The 20,064-nt window shown below is 40.1% G+C and overlaps 1 protein-coding gene across 2 annotated transcripts in view; it reads left to right on the top strand.

Annotated features, from left to right (window-relative positions):
• Positions 1–20,064, top strand: part of bahd1 (bromo adjacent homology domain containing 1) — a 97,900-nt gene that overhangs the window by 43,040 nt on the left and 34,796 nt on the right. The window contains exons 1-2 of one of the 2 annotated variants that reach the window (XM_062968181.1): positions 9,817–11,983; positions 15,223–16,860. In XM_062968181.1, the coding sequence (XP_062824251.1) occupies positions 15,240–16,860 (1,621 nt within the window). In that variant the 5' untranslated portion in view covers positions 9,817–11,983; positions 15,223–15,239. Of the gene's footprint in view, positions 1–9,816; positions 11,984–15,222; positions 16,861–20,064 lie in introns of those variants that run through there. The other variant, XM_062968180.1, reaches the window with a different exon arrangement.

Here is a 20,064-nt window from a genome sequence, read left to right as displayed (position 1 = left end):
CCCTCTCTCTGAGTGGAGCTGTTCCATGTGGCGCCTGGAAGTGGGGCACCTTAGTGTCTTTGTTTTTAGGCCTGTTCCTGAGGTTATCTGGGGTGCTGATTCAGAAAATTGCATTGGATAGACCACATCAGCTCTAGTTTTCTGTTGGCAACTACTGGGTGGCATATGTTCTGTATCAGAAACTAGAGCTGATGTGATCTATCCAATGCAATTTTCTGAATCAGCACCCCAAATAACCAAACCGAATCTAAAGTTGACCAAAAACTGATCCGTAACCCTTTTGGTACTAATGTTGGAGAGTGGTCCCTGGTCAAAGTGGTCTCTGGTCAAGTGGTCCCTGGTCAAAAAAAGTTTGGGAACCACTGGTCTAAATCATGGCATGTTGTGACACCCAAATCCGTAACTGTGACTTGAAACAAGACCTAACAAAAAGAAACAAAACAGACATGGGGAAAACTAACTACAACATGTTTTGTTGTTTGCAGTGTAAATTGGTGGCTTAATTCACAAACCATGTTCAACACTGTAAGTGGCTTATCATGATGTACAAGCATATCCTGTGTGTTGAATTTAAATGTTTATTTTCATATGTATGTTCTGCCTTTTCACAGCCATTTTAAAAACACGAAATAATACAAGTAGTAAAACCAAAAAAGAAACCAACACTTTAGCAAAATCCATGTACAGGTCATAGTGGAAAAGAATGTTTTTTTCTGCCACACAGTTCATGGCATTCAGCAAAGTTCCTGAGCTTTCTGTGGAACATTTTTAGGGGCTGGAGGGGATTAAAGAAGGCCATCCCCCCAATTGCTTATGTCTCAGTCTGGATCTAAGATACTAACTCTCCTATTAAGCCCATCCAGAACAGTAAGGCAATAACATTCTAGAAGCAATAACAAAGAACTTTTGTTTAGTTCTATAACAAAATGCTTCAAAATAAAGGAAAATGCTAACAGCAGCAAGGGTAAGAGATGACGCATGTCAAAACTGGAAGTAATAAAATCGTTCTGTATTTTAAAAACCCATCAAAATAATTGGATTCTGGGTGTAGCAAAAGAGAGAGGTAGAAGGCTGGCCAGATCTCAACTGGGAGAGAGTTCTGTGCTGCAGAATTACAGCAGAAAACCACCCATTGTATTGGGAATTTTTGTGTCAGGTGCGACTTGAGAAACTGCAAGTCGCTTCTGGGGTGAGAGAATTGGCTGTCTGAAAGGTAGTTGCCCAGGGGGTCGCCCGGATATTTGATGTTTTACCATCCTATGGGAGGCTTCTCTCATGTCCTTGTAAGGGAAGCTGGAGCTGACAGATGGGAGCTCAACACACTCCCCAGATTCAAACTGCCAAGGGCTTAACCCATTGCGCCACCAGGAGCAATTTCTGTTCATTTCAACAGAAAGGAGGAAACCATGAAAATGAACAAAATCTGACTACCAGTATTAAAAAACTCTAAAATCAGGACAATAAATAAAGATTAAAACTAAAAAAAACAGGGGAATTCCGGACAAGAAACAATCAGGGCCAGCTAACACCTCCCAACAAAGGATTCCCCTGGGCAGGAAGCAGCCAGGCTTTGAAGCTGCAAGACTTTTCAATGCTATTCAAGGTGATTAATTGCAACACTCACACTTGTCTCAAGCAGACAAGAGTTCTTTTTCCCACCCTGGCCATTCCAGATATCTAAACCCCACTTGCCTAGTTTCCAACAGACCTCACAACCTCTGAGGATGCCTGCCATAGATGTGGGCAAAATGTCAGGAGAAAATGCTTCTGGAACATGGCCATACAGCCCGGAAAGCTCTATGGCAACGACCCAGAAGTCTACATTTGGGGGACAGGGAGGATTTCAGTGATCAGTGAAAAGACTTTGAGGTCCTTCATAGCACTTTGCTTCTCTTCATGATTAGCAGAAGTACAGCCCATTATCCACAACTGGATTAATGGTTTACATTCCCTTGGGTCAAGACCTATCTGTGATTAGGTCTCAACCATTTTTATATGGACAAAGTCATGACTCACTTATTACATTCTCTTCCATGATTCCCAGTTTCAGTCTGGGTCAAAACCCATAAGGCTTGCAATTTGGAATAAATTGACCAGAAAGGTAAAAATATATAATGTCCATAAAAACTTCCAGTTTAGGGTGTGATCGCTCCTTCTGTAAAAAGTACTTCTCTGCAAAACCTCTGTGTGATGTTTCTTTCATTCATTTGAAATCTTGTTTTCTCTTCCACCTTGAATTAATGTACATTCATGGTTCTGTAAAAAAAAAAAAAAGTAAGAACTCTGCATATTTTAAAATGCCTTTGAATATAATTTACATATTTTCATGAACGTAACAGATGCAGAAGTGTCATTGGTAGACATATGGCATTTATCCTAAAATATTACTCTGAAATTGCTATCCTCAAGTGTGAACAACATTGAATCAGCTGTTGTGCTTTTCTTTTTGAGGCAATTCAATATGTCTCTATGAAAGAAATCCTTAATTCCTCCACTTTTCTGGTCAGGTCACACAAGTTCAATTCTTTTTTTTTAAGTTTCTGAATCAGCCTCTATTTTGCAATGCAGGGGTAGTATATATATTTTCTATAGCACTTTTTTAAAAAAGCAAACATTGTAATTACATAGAGTTCATTAGTATTTCAGAACAGTATTTTAAATTCAAAATTATGTATAAGATACCGGGAATTAAAAAGGAGCAAAGTTGTACATTGAATACTTGAATAAATTCAAATTGTGCAATATAAGAGAGAGACAAAGAAAAGTGTAGGAAAACTAAACATTGCACCTGCAGCAAGGGCAGAAATATTGATCTTTTAATCAAGGAGTATGATTGTGGAAATGCGAAGTGAAACTTGGCCTCTAAGGAGAAGTAGTAAAATGCAGCTGTGATTTGAAGCTAGACCTGAAATTAGAGGGTGCTCCCCGCAAAACCCAGGAATAAATGGATGTGAACATGAGTATTTATAACATTTTATCTCTTCATCTTGAATTTGGTTCCATGAGTGCTGATGGTTTCAAAGAATCCCAGCTACTTAGAAGGCATCATACTGCATTTTTCGTTCTTCCAGGAACAGCCCAAGACCAAATGGAAACATACTTGAAAAGGCTGATTTGATTTTAAGGTATTGTTCTATTATCCGGGCGGAGGCCATCAGGGCGCCAGAGAGAGAAGGATAGTCCATTTTATGAGATGGAGAGTGGGTTGAGGGAGGAAAATTGTTTTCTGCTGTTATCCCCCCACCCCCCCAATGTCCCCGTTGTGGAAACAAGCCTAGTTTATGATATGGGAAGGGGGAGGGGGAATAGCCTACAATAATGGGGGAAATAGCTTTCCTCCTTTAACTTTCCTCTGGTAAATAGACTGTCCTTCCCTCTCTAACGCCCTCTGGTATCCTCTGCCCAGATAATGGAACAGTAGCTAGTTAAAGTTGAAGGTTTTCTCCTGACATTAAATCTAATTATTATTATTATTATTATTATTATTATTAAACTTTATTTGTACCCCGCTAGCATCTCCCGAAGGACTCGATGCGGCTTACAAAGGCCAAGGCCTCAACACACAATATAACAATACAAAACAAAAGGCAAATTAAAAACAATTAAAACAGTATAAACAACAAGCAATAAACAATATGCTAAAACACAATAAAACTGGGCCGGGCCAGAGTAATGGGTACAAGATTAAAAGTGCTGAAGTGACAGGTGATATATAAGGCTTCTAGGGCAAGTGCAGAGTGCGATATACAATCTTAGTTCTGATAAAGTGCTTATGGGACTTGGTGTTGGAGATTTCCTATTAATCTGGGAAGGCACATTGGAACAGCCAGGTCTTCAAGTTCTTTCTGAAGACTGCCAATGTAGGGGCCTGTCTGAGATCCTTGGGGAGGGTGTTCCAGAGTCAGGGGGCCACCACAGAGAAGGCCCTGTCTCGTGTCCCCACCAACCGTGCTTGCGACGCAGGCGGGATCACGAGCAGGGCCTCTCCAAATGACCGAAGTGAACGCGTGGGTTCGTAGATGGAGATGTGGTCACGGAGGTAGGATGTATTGTAATTGTATCTGACTCTGTTGATTGGTGCTCATCTCCATTTCTAAGCCAAAGCGCTGGCCGTTGTCTGTAGATACCTCCAAGGTCATTTGGCCGGCATGACTGCATGGAGGGCCATTACCTTCCCACAGATAATTCATCTCACATTTGCATGTTTTTGAACTGCTGGATTGGCAGAAGCTGAGGTTAACAGCAAGAATTCACCCTGCTCCCTAAATTCAAAAGTGTAAACATAAGAGTTATTTAAAATGAAACAGTTTATAAAGTTTAAAATATTACAATTCATTTAAAAAAACTATATACCGTTATGTAGAAATTTAAAAAACAGCATTGCACAGCATTAAAAAGCCCATCCCAGTCAGTTTCTAAAAGTTTGATGGCATAAAACTTGTTTTAACTTGCTGGTGGAAAGAGAGCAAGGATGAGGCTTTCTTGGTCTCCCTAGGGAAGGAGTTAGAAAATCATTGAAGGCCCTTTCCTTTGTTCCCATCAGATGAGCCCAAGAAAGTTTTGAGACAGAGAGAAAGGCTTCTCCAGAAGATGGGCTCATAAAGGGACATATGGTCCTTCAAGTAGCTGGACCCAAATTGTATTGAAGTCTCTGCATGGAAGCTGGCTGATTCAGAAGCAAGAAAGGAGATTGGGAGGATGTGAAGCATTTCTGCAAGTCTGCAGAGACTTTGCAGGTGGGATTGGGACCACCAGTAGGCCAGAGGTTCCTTAACTTTGGTCTGTCCTCAGCAGCTCTCCAGGGCTTCAGGCAAATGCCTTTACATCACCTCTGACCTGATCCTTTTAACTGAAAATGTCAGAAATTGAACTTGGGACCTGCTGCATGCAAAGCATGTGCCCTGCTCCTGATTTCTCACCACAGAAGCAGGTTCATATTTATTCAACTCCATAAAAAACCTATTATATTCATAGTTGTTCCTCTGTTGCTTCACTGCAATTTTAGCTGAATATTGTTAAACCTCAGGGACAGTTTCTTTCTAGCTGGAATACAGCTTAGTGATTATTTTATGGTGTCAGTGGAAATACACCATTGTCCTTGGCAGTTTGTGCTCCTTCCAAGCAATTTATAGTGCTGCTTACTTGGTCAAAAATTAAGACTACCAAGCAGTGCAATACTCTAAAGGATTTAAACACATGTAATTAAAAATGAGCTCCAAGGGAAAAGGCAAACTTACTGCTTCATGTTTCTGTAAGTGGTTTGCTTGCAGCGGCTCCCGACGTTACGATGTGCTTGCCTCATGGTCTTGAAATCAAACTTTCCAGCAAAGACAAGCACTGGGTTTGATAACAATTTAGCAGGTCCTGTAATTTACTGTGGAGCAAAATTGTTTGACAGCAATATAATTGCTAGGATGGGATATATACCCACAGAGATTCAAGGCACCCATATGTTCACAACTGTAATTTGAAAGGGGGAAAATGGGAAAGCTGCTTACTGCACATATTTCTGCACTGTTGATTTGAATGTAAAATTGCACAAGCGGGCACCTCCACTGGATTGGCCCTCGTCTTGGCATGTTTTTTCTGCAGCTCTGCACATCTTGATAATTGTGGAGGTCTTAGAAGAAGCTTCTCGATCCAAATGTTTCTGTAAAGGGAAGAAAGCCTTAGCCAAATGTAATCTGACAGGTTTACTTGTTGTGCTTGTACTATTTGCATGGTTACATCTCTAGTAATTATATGTAAATTGGTTTTTTAGTTAACTGTCAAGAGTTTCCAAGAAGAACTCTGAGCGTTAAAGAGATTGCTATTGTTACTCTCTTATACTGATATGTGTATACAAATGCACAGTTGTGTTTATAATGATAGTTACACATGTTCATGAAAATGCCAGCTGTTCTTAATCTCCTCTCCTTTCGGGGGAGGCTGCTTAAGGATCATACTTGTATTATCTTGTTTATAGTGTACACTGAAATTCAATGATGATGCCTTGATTTTGTGTGTGAACATATGTTTGCAAGTGTATATGTAGATGCTCTCATACAGGTTTGCCATTTCTCGTATGTGTTTTGGCTTGTCAGTTGAAATGGTTTAAGTGAAGTAGAGAAACGAACACATCTTTATGACTGTCCTAGCATTGACTGGGAACATTAACTGAGGGTGCTTCCTGACAGCAGGAAAATGCAGGTTTTAAATGGGGGTTACAAATTCCCACGACCTGACTGCAGGTCCCCACACAGACCTGTTAGTCGCAGAGTTCGGGTCATCCACTGTCTTCACAAGCTTCATTTGTATCAAAACAAGATGGAGGGCTGATGGGGGACATCAAGCAGAAGGGTTTTTTTTTAAAAAAATCACTTGGTTGTGCGTTGGACCATATATGAGTTTATGCGCACATGTCTTAATATAAATATAAGCAGATTCACATGTGTGCATATGAGGTTCAGCACAAAATGGAGTGAATTAAAAAAGGTCTGCCAAATTTCTGCCTTTCCCCAATTGTTTATTTACAGCGAATATGTTCATTTTCCAGATGGAATCGGGATAAAGGAGGACCTTTTTACCTTGTGATTTTCATCCGATTTACAGGTAGTGTCATGTAGCCACCACCCCCTTTTATCCCGGTAAATGCCATGTTTAGGTGTGTGTAGATGGGCCCTGAGTGAGAGACAGATAGCATAGAATCATAAAGTTGGAAGACACCACAAAGGCCATTCAGTCCAACCTTCTGTTGTGCAGGAGCACACAATGAAAGCATTTCCAACAGTTGGCCTCCAGTCTCTGCTTTAAAACCTCTAGAGAAGGAAACTGCCACATTTTGAGGCAGCCGCTTATTCCACTGTCAAGTTCTTGCTGTCAGGTAGTTCTTCCTAATGTTTCGGTGGACTCTTTTCCTGCAGTTTGAATCAGTCTCCAGAAAACAAGCCAGTCCCCTCCTCTGTGTGACTTGCTTTGAAATAATTAAACATGGCTATCATGTCCCCTCTCAATCTCATTTCTCCAAACTGAACATACCTAGCTCCCTTATTCTCCTAGGGCTTGGCTTCCAAACCTTTGATCATTTTAGTAACTTTCCTCTGAACACATTCTTGCTTGTCAATATCTTCCTTAAATTGCGAGGCCCAGAACTGGACACAGTGTTTTTCCAGGTGAGGTCTGACCGAAGCAGAATAGAATGGATCTATTACTTCCCTTGATCTAGACACTACTCTGATTGATGCAGGATTTCATTTTTTTTTATTTGTACATTTGTTTGCATTTTGTTGAAGTCTGAGTATAGACCTTTCCCAGTATGATCATTTAATGTGCTACTCTTTATTTAGCTTTCCTTTTTTCTAAGTGTGGCTGGTTGTTCTAATAATTGGACATACTATATGTGCACTTCTGGTAGACTAAATGTTTATATGACCCTGTGGTTTTTGGTTTCACTGGGACTTTGATTCAGTGATTGAACATGTTTGTACTTAATTTCAAAATGTTTAATCCTTTGGGGGCATCTTTGCCTTGATACTGAAATTAATGGAGCCAATTCTGTTGACTGAATAAAAGATTCAAAATTGAGGCTATTTTGCAAAATAACGATATACAGATATAAAACTTAACATGCCATTTGTTGTATTGCATTTACACTGTTGTAGCTTTTGAAAGCTTTGTGAGTGGTCTTTTGTTGTTGTGTGTTTTCAAGTAATTTCTAGCCTATCATAGGGGTTTCTTGGCAAAATTTGTTCAGAGGACATTTGCCTTTGCCTTCCTCTGAGGTTGAGACAGTGTGACATGCCCAAAGTCATGCATTGGGTTTCCATAGCTAGGTGGGGATTCAAACCTTGTTGTCCAAGGCTCAAACCATTACAACATACTGGTTCTCTGAGCTTTCTATGATCCATAAGATAGTTGTACATGGTTTGTTTTTGTTTTTTTAAAAAAAGAAGTTAAACTTCGGTAAAAAGAAGAAAAACCTTAATTTAAACAAACCCCCTATTGTGGTGATGGATGCCAAGAATATAGGTAAGCTGTTTTCCTACTTGGAATAGGGCTTGACCAACAATTAAAAGAAAATATAGTATTTTATGCTATGAAGAAAAAAATCTTCCTTTTAATGTTGAAAAAATGTTGATCTATTCAACGAACTGGCATTTTATAATAGCTTGTTTTGGACTCAGTGACAAATTGGGTCTTTTTCATTTTGAAAATGGGAAACAGGGAGCCTTGGATTTGTATGCTCACTCTCCCCATTGGTGTAGCCAGAAGGGGGAGTTCAGAAACTTTCATTTTATTGAAGCTAACTAGTTTCATGAAGACTAATTGCACGTTATGGTTATGTATAATGGTAAGCTAATACTTAAATTGGGAAGCAAAAATCTTATATTTGTTTTTGTTTTGTTTTGTCTGCAGCTATACTAATGAGGGAGACAAGGGGAGAAACAATAATCAGATCATTATTCATTGTTATGTCCAAAACAAGTCAATATCTGCAAAGTGGAGAAACTGAAATCATAAATACTAATCTTTTAAAATTCATTCTGATGTTTGCTATTTGTCTTTCATGGTATAGAGCAGGGTGTCAAACCCATTTCCATCAAGGGCCACATCAATCTTATGGTTGTCTTCAAAGACTCGTTGAATCAATGGATGAACAATCCGTGGATACAAAGGGCCAACTGTAATTTTTTTTACATAGTGGTTGGTGATCTTTAGTTTTTATCTGGTTTGGGTCCCCAGATGTTATTGATCGACAGCTTCCATCACTTTTGATTATCTGCCATGCCCACTAGGGATAATGGGAACAGCACTTGTGGCTCTGAGGTTGGGGAAAGGTTAAAGAACATTTTAATGTCAGACATTATATCCACAAGTCTTGTATCTAAAATCAAACTCACATATCCTGACTAAACAGAGCACACTGCAGCCTTCCAGATGTTAGTGTATTACAACTCTCATAAGCTCCAGTCATGATGTCTAATGATGAGGAATACAGGAGTTGTAATCCAGCATCTGGAGGGCCACATAAAATGACGCGGAAGGCCAGATTCAGTGCGTGGGCCTTGAGTTTGACGCATATGGTATAGAGCAATGGTTCCCAAACCTTGGCCTTTCAGGTATTTTGGATTTCAGATCCCAGAATTCCTGAACGTTGGCCAAGCTGGGTGTTCAAAACACCCTGTGGACCAAAGTTTGGGAACCACTGGGATAGAGAAGATGCAGATAGGTGTAACAAGTTGAATTTTGTTTTGCCTAGTTTAATGAATGAAATGTGTTGCTATGTCTTTGTTAAAGAACTGCACTTAACTTTTGATCTTGGTCAAGGAAATGTGAGCAGTCTCATTTCCCTGTTTGCATTCTCTTAAAAATTGAACAAATTGCACCAGGAGGAAAACAGAGGAACTCATTAAAGCCATTAAACAGTGATGATACGTCAAAATAAGCCACTTAACATAAGGAATTGGCTTTAACCTACTTTTATAAATGTCGATACCTCTGTATAAGCCATTCTCAAATGTGATCACTACAAAAAAGGAGGGAGTTGGCAATAACCCTTGCAAGGCTGTGTCTTACGTGCCTAATCTTAGAAGGTATTTCAAATAATTCTGCCAGAGAGAGAAGAGATTTCTTTCAGTTGCAGTGAATTTCCTCAGGGCAACCTAAATATATAATAGTGATTCATTTATCCACAGTTGGAGTTGTTTTTTTTTGTTTTTTTTTTTTTGTTTTTTTTTGATATGGGTATCTCCTTTTACAGTAAACATGAGCTGTGGGTTACCATGAATATTCAGTTTGTGATTTTTTTGTGGGGTAACCAATGAGCTTAAATAACTGAAAGGGTACCAGATTCTAGCTGATCTTGGAAGCTAAGCATGGTCAGCCCTGGTTAGTGCTTGGATGGGAGACTGCCAATGAATATCAAGGCTGTAGGCAACGTTTCAGAGGAACAAACTGGCAAAACCATCTCTGAGTATTCCTTGCCTAGGAAAACCCTATAAAATTCATGGGGTCCACACACACCAACAGGCCACTTGAAGGCACATCCATATACATAATGGAGAACATTACTAAATGTTGGATTCAGTGTGGGGTGCACATGTGTCCTGTTTGTTTGTTTTAACAAACAGTACCAGCAAGGTGTTGTCGAAGGCTTTAATCGCTGGGATCACAGCGTTGTTGTACGTCTTTTGGGCTGTGTGGCCATGTTCCAGAAGTATTTTCTCCTGACGTTTCGCCCACATCTATGGCAGGCATCCTCAGAGGTTGTGAGGTATGGACCAGCAAGAGTGGTGATTCATGATTAAAGTACAGGTTGCGTGTCCCTTATCTAAATGCTTGGGACCAGAAATGCTTTTAGAATCCCCATGTCCATAATGAAATATCTTGGAGATGAAATCCAAGTCTGAACATAAAATTCATTTAGTGTTTCTTATGCATATATCCTGAAGGTAATTTTATATGCAGTATTTTAAATAATTGTGTGATTCAAACAATGTTTGTGTACAGTGAACCATCAAAAAGTAAAGGCGTCACTGTCTCAGCCACCCATAACAACTATTTTGGATTTTGGAGTATTTCCGATTTTGGAATTTCAGATAAGGGATGTGTAACCTGTATCTGTATATTTCTACTGTATAGTTTAATGGAAGAGGGACTGAGAGACTGCTGTGTTTGCTCCTCACATATCATAAAGGGAAAGGCTTTATTTGGTGTGTGATCTTTCTTTTAGTTTGTGGTAGCACATTTTTGTTTGGGATTGGCATTCAGAATGTAAGTGTGCTGTCCTGATATAAAAAGATTTTTAGTATGTTGGTGGCTATTTGGCAAAGGTTAATTGCTGTTTCTTTTAAATACAGAGCCTAAATCTAAATAGCTAGTCCCAACTACCAGGAATTTGATCAAGTACATTTAATTGATTCAGTGAATCTAATCCGGTTGAGGCTAACAATCAGATCTAAATTTCCAGATGAAATTAAGTATTAATCTGGACATTTTTTTTCCTAAATGGGTCATAAAACTATTGACACAAGTTGTATATGCAAATATTAGACATATGCAGGAAAGATGCCAGTCTCTGACAGTCTGCACAGCCCCAGTACTGTTTCATGTGTTCCTTTTTAGCTTGAAAATACACGTTTTACTATGCTGCTTTGCCCCTTGTTTGTTGACTAAAATCTGGATCAAGTGGGACAGTCAATCTTTGTGAAGTGTTTACTTTTCTTGGGGACACGTTTTCTTTTTTTCTTTTCTTTTTTTTAATGTTTTTGTTGGACTTTATATTCATAATCATAACAGTAGTACAGTAGAGTCTCACTTATCCAACGTTCTGGATTATCCAATGCATTTTTATAGTCAATGTTTTCAATACATCGTGATATTTTGGTGCTAAATTCATAAATACAGTAATTACTACATAGCATTACTGCGTATTGAACTACTTTTTCTGTCAAATTTGTTGTATAACATGATGTTTTGGTGCTTAATTTGTAAAATCATAACCTAATTTGATGTTTAATAGGTTTTTCCTTAGTCTCTCCTTATTATCCAACATATTCGCTTATCCAACGTTCTGCCGGCCCGTTTACATTGGATAAGCGAGACTCTACTGTACTTCCCTTCCTTTAACATTTGTCTTCTAAATCATTTTTCCCCTCCCACCCTCCCCCACCCTCTCTCCTCAACCACAGTATATTTCTACTAACCTTGCAGGTCCAGTCACAGATAAAGTCTTTGGGGACATGTTTTCAAATCATTCTTTCAGTTGTTACAAATAGGGTTTTCATTTAATTCTGTTTTGATGGTGGTGGATCTTGTTGTGTGTTTTAATGATGTTCTTTTTTTCACTACTGTGAGCTTATTTTTTCCCCGTATCAAGGAGCGACTTGAGAAACTGCAAGTTGCTTCTGGTGTGAGAGAATTGGCCGTCTGCAAGGACGTTGCCCAGGGGATGCCTGGATGTTTGCTGTGAGCTGCCTTGAGTCCCTTCATTGATAGAATGATGGTACATATCTATATATATAAAATGATAAAGTTGTTTGCGCAGTGACTATAACAACAAAACTAAACATCCCAGAAATACGAAATTTGGCAACACAATGCAAAAGGCTTGCCTCCAGGTTACAACAACACAACCACACCACAAAACCACAATCCAGACCCACAAAACTCACAACAACGCATCATGCGATAACAACACAACTAAACGCCCCAGAAATACAAAACTCGGCAACACAATGCAAAAGCCTTGCCTCCCGGTTGTAACAACACAACCACACCACAAAACCACACTGGACCCACAAAACTCACAACAACACATCGTGACTATAACAACACAACTAAACGCCCCAGAAATACGAAACTTGGCAACACAACGCAAAAGCCTTCCCTCCAGGTTGTAACAACACACCCACACCACAAAACCACAATCCGGATCCATAAAACTCACAACAACGCATCGTGACTATAACAACACAACTAAACGCCCCAGAAATACGAAACTTGGCACACAACTAAACGCACCAGAAATATAAAACTTAACAACACAACGCAAAAGCCTTGCCTCCCGGTTGTAACAACACAACCACACCACAAAACCACAATCCGGACCCACAAAACTCACAACAATGCATCATGACTATAACAACACAACTAAACATCCTAGAAATACGAAACTTGGCACACAACTAAACGCCCCAGAAATATAAAACTTGACAACACAATGCAAAAACCTTGCCTCCCGGTTGTAACAACACAACCACACCACAAAACCACAATCCGGATCCACAAAACTCACAACAATGCATCGTGACTATAACAACACAACTAAACGCCCCAGAAATATGAAACTTGGCACACAACTAAACGCCCCAGAAATACAAAACTTGACAACACAACACAAAAGCCTTTTCTCCCGGTTGTAACAACACAACTACACCACAAAACCACAATCCGGACCCACAAAACTCACAACAACGCATCTTGACTATAACACAACTAAACGCCCCAGAAATACAAAATTTGAACACAAAACGCAAAAGCCTTGCCTCCCAGTTGTAAGAACACAACCACAACACAAAACCACAATCCAGACCCACAAAACTCACAACAACGCATCATGACTATAACAACACAACTAAACGCCCCAGAAATACAAAACTTGGCAACACAACACAAAAGCATTCCCTCCCGATTGTAACAACACAACCACACCACAAAACCACAATCCGGACCCACAAAACTCACAACAATACATCGTGACTATAACAACACAACTAAACGCCCCAGAAATACAAAACCTGGCACACAACTAAACGCCCCACAAATACAAAATTTGGCAACACAACACAAAAGCCTTGCCTCTCAGTTGTAACAACACAACCACACCACAAAACCACAATCCGGACCCACAAAACTCACAACAACGCATTGTGACTATAACAAATACAAAATTTGATAACACAACTCATCCACCTCCCCAATCCCTACATTCACACTTGGCCTCCAAAAAAACAATTACAATAATAACAATGACAACAACAACAACAACAATAAGAATCAACACCATCACAGGCAAGAAACAGCCAGGCACTGAGGCTGAGAAGCCAGTCAGTGCTACAGTGGGCCTCCAAAAAACAATACAGTAGCATTTAACTTATCCAACCTTCATGACCACTACAACAACAACAATAATAAACACCTACACAGGCAAAACAAAAAAAAGAATATTGTACCACAATAAAAATATAAACCGCACTCAGCAGAATCAGACATTACAATTAACAACAAACCAAAGACAACAGGGATCTCAAGCAATTATCAATCAACACAAAAACTGAAGAAGGTAACAGACTTCAAATACTACTACAGTAGAGTCTCCCTTATCCAAGCCTCGCTTATCCAAGCTTCTGCATTATCCAAGCCATTTTTGTAGTCAATGTTTTCAATATCTCGTGATATTTTGATGCTAAATTTGTAAATACAGTAATTACAACATAACATTCCTGCATATTGAACTACTTTTTCTGTCAAATTTGTTGTCTAACATGATGGTTTGGTGCTTAATTTGTAAAACCATAACCTAATTTGATGTTTAATAGGCTTTTCCTTAATCCCTCCTTATTATCCAAGATATTCGCTTATCCAACCTTCTGCTGGCCTGTTTAGCTTGGATAAGTGAGACTCTACTGTACTAATGTGAGTATAAAGAAAGGTGGAGGTCACAGCATAAATACAACCTAATGTAGACTGACCAACACCACCAGACTAAGCCACAGCAACGCGTGGCTGGGCACAGCTAGTGCTTAATAAACTTTAATAAAGAGTCCAGGTCAGATGAATGTTTCTATACCTTCATTGCACCTCTATGGGGGATCAGGTTCCTTATTTTTGCCAGCTCGCCGTGCAGCCATTTCTGACATCAGGCAAGCCATGATCTCCTATAAGCAGGGCTTTCAGTTAGTTAGTCTTTTCCCCCCTCTAGGATTTTCTCTAGCCCTAGTAGACTATCATTTCAGTCTTCCCTTCTGTCTCTTTTTATACAACATTAGAGCTTCAAATGTATTATGAACACATTTTAGATCTTTTTAACAGCATTTGTTAAACGTGAATTTAAATGGCACACTCCAAGATTTCAATTCCCAAATACCAGATTAAAATATGTAAGTCAGTCGCTAGGAAATATGTGCTTCTGTTGATGAGCCATTTGATTATTAATGTATAATGACACAGATAAGAGAAATGATATGGTTCAGTGTTTTACACAGCATATAGTACTGATTTTTTTTTTAAAAAAAAAAATCAGTTAGAGGGGAAATACCCATTATTCTTATTCATTTCCTACAAAAAAAGAGGTTTCTCTAGATCTTGGGGATAATCCTGCATGTGGATAATTCTGATGAGAAATGCTTTTAATTTAGTAACACTGCCTGACATATTTTTTGTTGGCTAGAATTCATAAGGTTAGTTTGTAAGTGAAAAGAAGTGGGAAGTTTAATAGTAAGAGATGGGTCTGTTGCCTGCAATTCTATAGATTTCTAATTTGAAATATCATATCAATTTGAAAGCCTCATATCAATACATCTGGAGTCCCCTTGTTTTAAAAGGTATCCTTTGCCCACTTGGGAATCCATATTTTATACAAGGCACCCATTTGCTAAGCACGTGCTGGGCATCAGTTGGTGTATTGTGTGAAGCTGCATTTCTCTGCCAGTGATACTAAGACATTTTCCTCTTTGTTCTCAGGGGTGGACATTGATCCTATGACGCATGCCCGGAAGAAACAGCTCTTACTTCTGAAACACTCAGCTGGTTCTGCGGGCCAAGCTTTGTCACCGATTGACTGTGAGAGAATGGATAGGACTGAGGCGGAGGATAGTGAGCAAGGAAATGGCACTGAGGGGCAAAACTGCCAGAGCAGATTTGCAGGCGTGAATAAAAGCAGGATTTCACAGGAACTCAGAAAGACGTACCCATTGAGGAAACGTCTCAGCTCATCTGTGGATAAAAAAACATGCTCAGTGCTCCTCACTAGACTGGAGGATGTTGCCACATCGTTGTCAGAAGGAACTCATGGCGGGATGAAAAGAGGTCTTGCCCATTGTATGGATGACCTCAGGTCTGTCTGCTTTCCAAAACCAGTTCAGGTGGTGGCTGCAGGGAAACCAGATTCCTCTGGAGGAAAATGCACAATATCCTGTCCAGGAACGGAGCAAGAGGGGCACAGTGCTTGTCTGTCAGAACCAAGGAAACGAAGGCTAGCCTCCCTGAATGCCGAAGCTGTCAACAACCTGCTTTTCGAACGGGATGACAGCTTATCCAGCAGGCGTTTTCGCAAGGATGCCTCCAAAGTCGGTGGAGTTTGTTGCACTAAGAGCACATGTTACAACTCTCAGGGGACTTGGCCCCTGACGGAAAAACAGAGCTCTAAAACAGTGAAGGGAAAGAACCAAAACAGATTGGGACCGAAGTCTGCTCCTGGCGACCAGTCATTGGATGATGTCTTTGAAGGAAAGAGGCCGGAGGATGGTGGGATTTCCTACCACCCGGCTCCAAAAAGACTGGCCAGTCTCAATGCTGCTGCATTTCTGAAACTGACTCATGAAAAAGACCAACCGCTAAAGTCGCGGAGTAAATCAACTGGAGAAAGCAAGCCTGAGAACCACAGTTCCAAATCAAAGCTCAAGTGGGCCAAAGCCAACGGGAAAAGCTGTGTTAAACCCAAAAAGGAAATGTCCACTATAAATACAGATGGTCAGCACAGCTGGCAAGGAGTCCCTGAGGGTTCATTCAGAAAAGTAACCCATCAGGATCCTCCTAGAATCTATGGAAAAACGGAATCTATCAATTATGAACCTAACTCTTGTGAAGGCACAGAGGGCTTCTTTCACCGGCTGCCTTTGCTAATGGGTGGGCAAGCATCCATGAAGCCTGAATATGGAAGGCCTGGAGAGAAATCTCCAACTCCCAAACAGGAATTTCATCAGCCTTCCTTCCCAGTACCTCAGTTCCATCCTTTGCCTGTGCCGGGAAACCATCCAGATTGTGGCTGTCTCTATGAATCGTCGGACTTGACACCATTGAATGGATTTTATGTTTATTATGGCCAAAGTGGATACAATACTTACACTCATTGCTCAGTTTACCCCAAGGATGAGCTGTCCCAGGCAACGGGCTGTGAGGGGCTCTTGGTATCTCAAGGTTCCTTACCATCGGACCCTTCGTTTCAGCCCTTTCACTGGTGTAACTCTCCATACTGTTGTGGGGAAGGACCGGCAATTAATAGTTACAGCCTGTGTGGAGTTATGCATGTACCAGAAAGCAGAATTGGTGGTGTACATACAGGGCGGAATGGCTACCCTTATAAGATGCCTTTTGCAGCAGGTAAGCTTTAAAAAGGTTTCTTTGCCTTATTGCTAATACTTGCTATTTTAAATTAGTGGCTACTGCCATATTTTATTGTGCACTTTACTTAATTTGACTTGAGCTTTCTTAATTTCTGTATGTTCTGGTTTTATGTAAATTGTTGTGTTATTGATTTTATAAATGCTGATGTATTGTATTTTATATGTTGTGTGGAACCATTGTGTGCTGCTTTGAAAGCCGCCTTGAGTCCCTATGGGAGGTGGTGGAGGGGTCTAAATCAAGTTGTGTTGTTGTTGTTGTTGTTGTTGTTGTTGTTATTATTGTTTTACTGTTGTTATCATCATCTTCATCATCAAATAGGTACTTATATTAGCAGCTTTAATGAGCAAAATAGTGTCATGGTAGTCAGCATTTAATACAGCTAGGGAGCAAGGTAGTTTTTTTCTGAATTGTTGGGTGCTAGAATGTTGTTTTGGTTTCTTGACGTCTTCACACTTAAGAAGTCAATATTATGCAACTCCCCAGATGATCACACACCCCACTGCATGTTTTTATTCATGAAAAGATACAGATGTGATTGTGGAGGTGACCCCCCTATGGAATCTCATGCATAAAGCAGCTGCCTCACTTCGCTTATTAGGAAGGCCCTCTGTTTCTGTGATACATGCTGCCTCTCAGTGCTTGAATTTCAGAGACCGATTTCTCCAACCAGAGTGTTGTGTTTGGAGTGTGCTGCATGTGGCATGTAGCTCGACAGTTTTATACGGGGAGTTTAATTTTTATAAACACCTCTTTGTTTGATCCTGGTTTATGTTTATCACATGAGATGACAGGCTTAGAGGCTTGGAACCTACCCAAATTGGTCTCTGTTTTGCTTAAGATAACTTCATTTGTAAATATAAACTTGAGTACTTTGAAGTGTTGAAACTTCTCTTGATGATTTGGCTTGTTTAAATAGTAAATCAGGTCTTTTGCTTGATTAGTGTTGATTTTCTCCAAAATATTAATAGAAAGCTGCCACATATTGAGACAGATAGGACCCAATTTTGACACTCCTGACTGGCAGCCATTCTCCAGGGCTTCAGGTGGGATTCATTCCTAACCCTACTTGGAGGTCTGATGGTGGTCAGTCGAGTCTGACCCTATTAAGTTCCATGACCAGACAAGATTATGGTGCCTAAAGAAATCAACAGAAGGATATTATGCATAAGTGCAACAGTTGAGAGTATACATTGGGGATGGCAACTTCCTTAACTTCACATATTCTCACATATCTGGCCAAGCATCCATGTGTGGTATATACTGATAAGATTATAGAACTGTAGTGTAGTATACTGTATCTGGAGAAATCCTGACTGGATTAATATCACTATGAGAGGTGAGAAAATACTGTGGTGATTACTGTGTTGTTCTGTATGCCTTACCAGCTTAGTTGGTGGTGGAGCTTGCTAGAGTAGGAGTCCAGCAGCATTTGGAGCAGCCAGAGAGGTCCACTCCAGGGACAGGTTTTCAGGTGAAAAACTGGAAGCCCTTCATCCATGTTGTGGTGTTTTATCAGAAGGATAAAGCTATCCCCCAGACTTTCATACTCCTTGAAAATGTCCACAGAAGAGAATGCTTTTCTGCATGTCCTATGCCATGGTTATACTAATTGTTTAATTTTATGGTGTTCTTTTTTACTGGTTGTTTTGTTTTAATGGATTGTTGATTTTATATGTCTTGGACTTTCTGTCCTATGTGTAAGCCACCCCAAGTCCCTTCAGGGAGATGATGGCAGGGTATATTTAAAAAGTTGTTGTTGTTGTTGTTGTTGTTATTATTATTATTATTATTATTCAACAAGGCCATGTTCAAAATACTAGTGGAAAGGAATATTCTTGTTCATCTCTGGAGCATCACTGCTGCAGGGACACTGCAGGGAGCGACCTTAGCCTGGAAATGGATAGTTTCCAGATTGCAGTCAGCAGGCTGGATCAATATTTAAGCACATGGCCTGCCCTACAGTAGCCCCCTGAAAATGCTGCACAAGCTTATTGTTAGTAGTGGTGTACAGGGGATGTGGGTCCTGTAGAATAAGCAGTGAAGCCCTTTCTTTGGTGGAGGACACACCCTGAATCCAGGCAATAGCTTAAAAAAAAACCCTTGGGAAAGTGTGAAGACCTTTTTTCCAGAGCCTGAGCGTTTCAGGTATTATTTTGATCTTGTCAGCTTACGATTTAAGTGTCCAGGTGTAGTACCTAAAGAATAGATACTGAAGACAGACATAAAAAAGAAACTATCCCCACACCCTTATTCATAAAAAGCAGGTACTATTTATCGGTACCACTAATAATTATGGCTGAGATCTGAAAATTTCTGTGTACCCTAACAGTTGTGCTCTACTTTCTGTAAGTTGTTTGTGGCTTATTCAGACATCACTGAAGATCTGAGAAGAGAAAATCTCCATCCAAATCAGAGTCTGCTCATCCTCTCCTACTTTTTCTTGAGCCCTGCCCCCTCTTCCTAAGCCAGAAAGAAGTCTTACCTGCTGCATTCAGTCCTCGATAACACTAATTCATCAAAAGTAGAGAGAATCCTCTGACTAGAATAGTCTACTGGTTCCAAACAAAAATTCTGGGTGCAAAGAGGTTGATTGCAAACCTGATGATGATGTCGGTGTGGTAACATCCCAGATATCTTCCTATCTATGAGGAGCGGGGGAGAATTTCCACCTCTCCATGAATTAGTTCCCTGACAGTTTTGATTGTGGGCAAATTATCAATAGGCATTTGGCTCTGCAGGGAAAACGGGAGACTGCAGTGCCTGAAACCATGTTTCAAGTTCTCTACAAAAAATATTCAGAGTTAGTTTTGTTGGCTATGGAAAAAATCCCAAACCCACAAACAGTGATACCTTTAACTTCAAAGCATACAATACATTTTGTAGGCTTTTGTGGCTTCATTGGGCAAAGTTGTTGGAAATCATGCAGGAGAAAACTGGTGGTGATGTTAGATTCACAGACCTACATTCTGCCTGAGATATTGTCAATGAAGATGCTATTGAGGGATTTCAGTGCCGGCAGAAGCCATTCCTCTTCTTGGCCATGTGAGGACTAGGGACAAAGAGCAATAAAAGACAGGGTAATAACATTTCAGGTCCATTAGCAATCGAAAAGTAACTTCCCTTGAGACCCAGCTGTCCCTGTCCTGTGTGAAGCTAATTGCTCCTTTCTTAGACAGAGAA

Source organism: Anolis carolinensis, chromosome 1, assembly GCF_035594765.1.
Source record: "Anolis carolinensis isolate JA03-04 chromosome 1, rAnoCar3.1.pri, whole genome shotgun sequence".
Lineage (NCBI taxonomy): Eukaryota > Metazoa > Chordata > Lepidosauria > Squamata > Dactyloidae > Anolis > Anolis carolinensis.
This window is presented reverse-complemented; position numbering and strand designations above follow the sequence as displayed.